Genomic DNA, 6,001 nt, shown 5'->3' with positions numbered 1-6,001 from the left:
ATCATATTTAATATAACATGTAGTTTAATATATATGTATATATATATATATATTATTTTTATATAAATTAATTTTATTATTTTATTTATTAAAATTAATTTATTTGAATTTAGGAGGGAGTTACAACTCCCTCCCCTATTTTTTCTCTCCACCCACGTAAGTGGTGGTTGATGATATATTTGGCATTTTTGAGAAAATGAGAGAGTCTTCTTTTCTTGATAATGAGTGAGACAAAAACGTTTTGTGAGTTCTTGTTCTTAGAGATCAATCACAATTCCTCATCATCTTCTCTACTCTAAATTCATTCCCTCATTCCAAAATAGTCAAAGCTCACCACTCCCGGGTTCTTTACTTCAGAATACCAAGGTCGCCATCGTGGTATTGCCTACTTCTAGTTTGAGGGATTCTTGAAGATCTGTCTTCAAAAGTAAGGGTTTCTAAAACCATATTTTTATAGCATGCTGTAATTTATGTAAATGCATAATTTGTGCTCTTTTTTTTTTATGTAAAAATTTCATTCTATAAAAAATGGGAATTGGGACGATCTTGCTTCTGCTCAAGGTTCTCTTCACTGAGATCCTTTAGGCATGGTGTTGGCTCTCCACCACCCATAGGCTAAGATGCCTAAGTGAGCTATCACATGGCATATGGGTGTGTAGTGGCGTGACCGAGTGTTGTAGAGTGAGTGTCTTGGGAAACATCTCATGAGGAGGAATAACCCAATAACAGTGTTGGTCCTAGTGTGCCAACATAATGCCTTCTCGAAATGACCAAAGGTTGTAGTATAACCTGTGTTATGACACAGTATCCTCAAATGACATAGTATGGTCGCAAGTGTCATTATGTCACGATAATGTGCGGTTGGTGGATGTTTGGTTAGTCCCGATAAGTACGAACAACCCAATGGTCAGTTCTCGAAGTGCCCAAATGCAAAAAGAAGCTTTATTTCATTCTAAGGTCTGGGATGACATCGTTGAGTATCGATGGGCACCCAATGGGTGTTTGAAAGCTAGTCTTTGCTCGGCTAGAGGCAAGGTTTACCCTGGTTTGCAAGTTAAGCAATTTCTTGACTCAAGATTCAGCATGAAGCTTAAAGTGGGCTTTGATAAAGTAGTATTGACTTTGTAAAAGGTCATGACTCATCCCAGTATTTTCCCTCAACATGATATGAGAAGTGGAATGACTGAGTAGTTGAGAACCAGGATGAAAGAAGGATGCTTTGACGCATCGAAAGTGCCTTAACATAGAGTAAAGGCAAGGTCAAGTCGAAGGAAGCCAATTAAGAGAGTTGAAAGTGTTGAAATGTACAAAAGGGGCGACACACATTGAGAGCAAGCCAAGTTGCAAGCATCGAGTTGAGAACACTCAGTTAAAAACAAGGATGATGATGAGCAAATTGATCCTCACGTGTGCAACTGTTTGAGTGGATTTTCGATGCAGGTCGTGCAGCAAAAGAAAAAGTAAGCTCAGTAAAGGATGGAAGAGCCTCGCCTGAGGTCCGACAGAGTAAAAGACTCACGAAAAATATTGACTAGAGTTAGCCTTTAGGCTGGGCATCTTCGAGAGAAGATCATAGGACCACATAGTTGAAAAGTTATGAATATGACACATCATACATGTTTCCAACTAGTCATTTTAAAGTCCAAGGACCCAATAGATGTAGGCTTGAAAGTTTAGAGATTAAACGAGTAATTTAACACAAAAGATATATAAACCAGATAGAGTTTAAGTTTAAATACTAAATACTACTTTGATTTTAGTACTTTCAACTTTGATTCATTTTAGTTCCTATTCTTGTAACTTTTGTTCATTTTGATCTCTATACTTCTAAAATATTTATTTTGATCTTTGTACTCTAAAAAATGAATGTTTTAGTTCCTTCATTTTCATTTTTTATTGAAATTTTAGCATGACACTTCATTTACTAAATTTTCTTGTGATTATAAATTTGTATAAATAGATTTTTATTGTGTATGAATTTTATGTTAAAATTTTAGAAATAGGAATTAAATTTGTCACCTTTTGACAATACAAAGTGAACAAGAACCAAAGCTTCAAAATCAAAATGAACATTTTGAGAGTGAAGAGACTATAAATAGAATCCAAAAATGAACCTGAAAGTAGATAAGAATAAAGATAAGATGCTTAGATGCATTCTTAGTTGCACCTAATTTGCACTCCACTCAATTGTCCAACTATAGTTTATCACAAAGCAAACTTTTCTTTGTATATATAAGTATTTTTCATTTTTCATTTTCCTTTTAGTTTTTTAATTAATTAATAGAAAATAACATTAAATATAGAAAATGAGTATTTAGTGAAAATTTAATGCTAAAAATATAAAATCTTGGAACCTAAGGACCAAATTGAAACAAAACTCAATTCTCAAATATAAACTTATAAAATTTTAAAACCTATGGACTAAATAAAAACAAACTAAAAATTGAATGACTAAAATATAACACTTTGCCACCTAACTACCAAATGAAATCTCAACCCAAAACTTAACGACAAAATTAATATTATTTTCAACTTTAGATTAATATCGGGGGGTGTTTAGGAGAGTTGAGTTATATTACAATTAAAAATTTGTGTTTGGATGTAGAACTGTAAAATGGAAAAGGAAATTTCTCGATAGATATATAAATTAGGAAAATTAATTATTTAGGCCACATTTGATAACCGTTTTGTTTTTTTGTTTTTGAAGATTAAGCTTTTTTCCTCCTCAATTCTTATAATATTTGCATATTTCTTAAGTTCAATAGTTGAATTCTTAGCCATTTAAAAAAAAAATCAAAAGCTACTTTTTTAAGTACAGTTGATAAAAATTAGATAACAGATGAAGAAATTTGAAGGTGTAAGTAGTATTTATAGGCTTAATTTTCAAAAACAAAAAATAAAAAACCAAAAACTAAAAACTAAAACTCGTTTGGTAACCATTTGATTTTTTTTATTTTTGTTTTTGAAAATTAAGTTTATATCATCTACGTTTCTTACAATGATTTGTAATAAAGTATAATGGTTTAATTCTTAGCAAAATTTTAAAAATAAAAATAATTTTTTTAAATAACTTTTATAATTTTCAAAATTTGACTTGATTTGTTAAATCATCAATAAAAAATAGATAACAAAAGAAGAAATTTGACGATAAAAATATATAGATTTAATTTTCAAAAAATAAAAATGAAACAAAGTGATTAATAAACGTGGCTCAAACTCTAACCATTATCAAAGAGGCGTTAACTTTAAAAGTTGAGAAGGCGGTCGGAATGTTCTGGACTAAAGACATCAGCATTACACATCAGAAGAAAAGCAACGTTGCGACGTTACGTCCAAAGCCTTTATCCACTTTCAAACTATTTCATTTCCAAAACCCTAAACCATATTTCACTCAATCTTCGGTGAAATCTTCCCGATGGGTCTCCTCTCATGGTGGAAAGGCCAATCTCCGCCATCGGACTCCAATTCCAAGCCACCGCCTCCTCAGAAGAATGTCTCTCAACCTGCCGAAGTCCCCGGCCTGAATGGCGCCGTCGAAGTTCCCCGACCGGCTGCCACTGTGACGGTCTTTGAGTTCGGCTCCGTTTCCTCTTCCTCCGACAAGGTCACTCTCGCCGGTTACTGCCCCGTCTCCGATGACCTCGAGCCCTGCCGCTGGGAGATTCTGCCGGCAAGCGGCTCCGATGCGCCTCTTTTTCGCGTCGTCTTCTGAGGATGCTTGAGAATGTAAGTAGAATTAAAGTCTATAAACGCTTATTCTAGCAGAGCAAGCTTTGTGAATTACCATTTCTTTGAGGAGACCTGATTTTTCCTTCGCATATAATTGACTTTTGTGAGTTATCTTCGGAAACTGTTGAATCTTCTTGCTTCTTTCTTTTTCTTCGTGGATTTATTTGCCATTTGCTGCTCTTTGCAATCCGTAATCGTGTTTTGATAATAGAAAAAGGAAACTACTGCATTTGCATGTGTTAGTAGTAGAATTGCTTAGTTCATCATTTGAGTTAGAGATTTGGAGCAACCAAGTCTTTATCCACATTCCTTAATTTAGGGCAGGTTTAGCGTTCTGGCATGCTTGGATTAGTGATTTTGAAATGGTTTAGATCAATTTTGTCATAGTCAAACTCACTTCAAAACATGTCATTCAAAATGAATTTAATGTTTGGTCTTTGAAACATGGCTTTTTTTAGTACAAGAAGCGAGAAGTGAGGAATTAAACCTCTAACTTGAAGAGAATGAGTATGTTTAGTGCTTTGATTGCTTTTGCCAAGTTGTGGACTGTACTTAAATTACAGGTCTATGGCCAGCCACCAGATTATGCCTCAGTGGACTGTTGGTTTTATTGGCGACAAGTTTAGTATTCAAGAGAGTTCTAGTAATTTGCGGCGCTTTACATAGTGTATGAATAATTTAAATACTCGTGCATATTAAAAGAAAAAAAGAAGTTTACAAATTACAATGGATAAAATATTGATGATTCCAGTGTATGATGGTAATGGAATGCGGATGAGAGATTGAAAGATCCTTGTTTAAGAAAACCAAATTTTACTGTGCTCAATGAAATCTTTCCTGGCTTGGTAATTTCACAATGACTGCTTGTTTAGTGATTTTTTTCCTTACCTATTCTGTGAGAAGAACCCTCTTCCGTTGTACGATGTCTCTAGAGTGAAGTCCATTTTTGTTTTGACATTAAGTTATGTTTGTGTAACCCATCAAGCCAGGATTTAGACCAAGTTTCGAAATTTAGATTTAGCACCGGATATTTCTGGCATTTTCTTGCATCCCTTGTATCTGGATTCGGGCCATGCTACCTACTTGTTTTAATTTGCTTCTAAGAGAATAATATGCCTACAAACTGCCACAGGTGTTGTCAACTTTATAATTTCTATGGTCAAGACACAGAAAAAGTAGGTGTACTTTGGTTGGTATATATAGTAATTATAAATTCTTTTAAGCATTTATTAACTATACTTTTGTTTAGATGTGATCTCTGTTCATTAACGTATTCCTCTAACATGGCATATATGGATAACATCAAAGTCGCTCATGTCTAATACTATTAATGTTGCAGCTATCAGGCGATCTGACACTAACACCTAGCAGGTTTCACTTTCTCATTAACTTGGAGTGGCCATAGACGAACTATAGTTTAATGACTATTACTCTAACTTATTTTGAGTTATGAACGCTGCACTGATAAAAGAGTGAGTAGACGTTGAATCAAATAACACCCTAGTAGAGCTTCTAAGATTAGGTAGTGTATTTGTCACCACTACACTAGAGTTGTCAGTTTCTTGCTGGGTGGTAGCAAATACTTTTCCTTGTTGATGGATTTGACTTGCTGTCCTAGTTTGCCTAGAATTCAAGGGTTGCTTCCGTCTATCCTTCGTAACATTCCCAACAAAATTCTGTCATATGCCTTTTCTGGCCCCATCTAAAGCATGCACCAGTTTGTGCCAAGCATCGACTCTAGTGGCATCGTCCACATGAGCTGCACATTAGCTTATCGTCACCAGTGCCTTCTTGTCTGGAGGGTTGCTGCTTTCTGCCCATGAGTTGGTCGTGGCATTTTTTGAGTAATATTGATCCAAAGGGCTCTTGGGGCTCATTATGCATTATGTTATCTATAGAACGTTTGTCTTCTTGGTGTCAATGTCTACTAACTTTGGGAAAAGCGAGGAAGTTTTTTGAACTATTTTGTTCGCATCCATGGATTTGTCGCTTTGTTGGAGATGCTTGAAACTACCGAGCTATAGTAGTGAAATACTTCCTGAAGAATGCTTATCTGAATTGCGCCAAGTGACTGGTTCATTACGAAATGGCGATGTATCTCTTTGCTAACTCGTACCCAAAAAAAAAAAAATGTGCATCATCTCAAATCATGAATATTGCACACCGCACCTTCTGATCATCTTGATAGTTCATGTGGTGTAAGTGATCTCGATGAATGACAACCACAGCTACTAATGGGTCCCTGGACAACCATTCAAAAGGGTGAGGGTTT

At 35.0% G+C, this 6,001-nt stretch overlaps 1 protein-coding gene across 2 annotated transcripts; it reads left to right on the top strand.

Moving 5' to 3' along the window:
* The first annotated feature begins 3,281 nt into the window (after positions 1-3,281).
* LOC120077159 (allyl alcohol dehydrogenase-like protein) lies at positions 3,282-5,740 on the top strand. 2 transcript variants are annotated; one of them, XM_039031064.2, is made up of 2 exons: positions 3,282-3,726; positions 5,069-5,740. In XM_039031064.2, the coding sequence occupies exon 1, from the start codon at positions 3,416-3,418 to the stop codon at positions 3,710-3,712; it is 297 nt and encodes a 98-aa protein (XP_038886992.1). In that variant the 5' UTR covers positions 3,282-3,415; the 3' UTR covers positions 3,713-3,726; positions 5,069-5,740. The 2 variants fall into 2 exon arrangements, with proteins under 2 accessions (XP_038886992.1, XP_038886991.1); XM_039031063.2 differs by lacking the exon at positions 5,069-5,740 and adding an exon at positions 4,293-4,586.
* Positions 5,741-6,001: the final 261 nt, after the last annotated feature.

The sequence above is a fragment of the Benincasa hispida genome, chromosome 5 (genome assembly GCF_027475165.1).
Source record: "Benincasa hispida cultivar pf3 chromosome 5, pf3_genome.v1.1, whole genome shotgun sequence".
In the NCBI taxonomy this organism is placed as follows: Eukaryota; Viridiplantae; Streptophyta; class Magnoliopsida; order Cucurbitales; family Cucurbitaceae; genus Benincasa; species Benincasa hispida.
The sequence above is the reverse complement of the archived record's forward strand: the minus strand, read 5'-3'. Positions and strand labels throughout refer to the sequence as shown.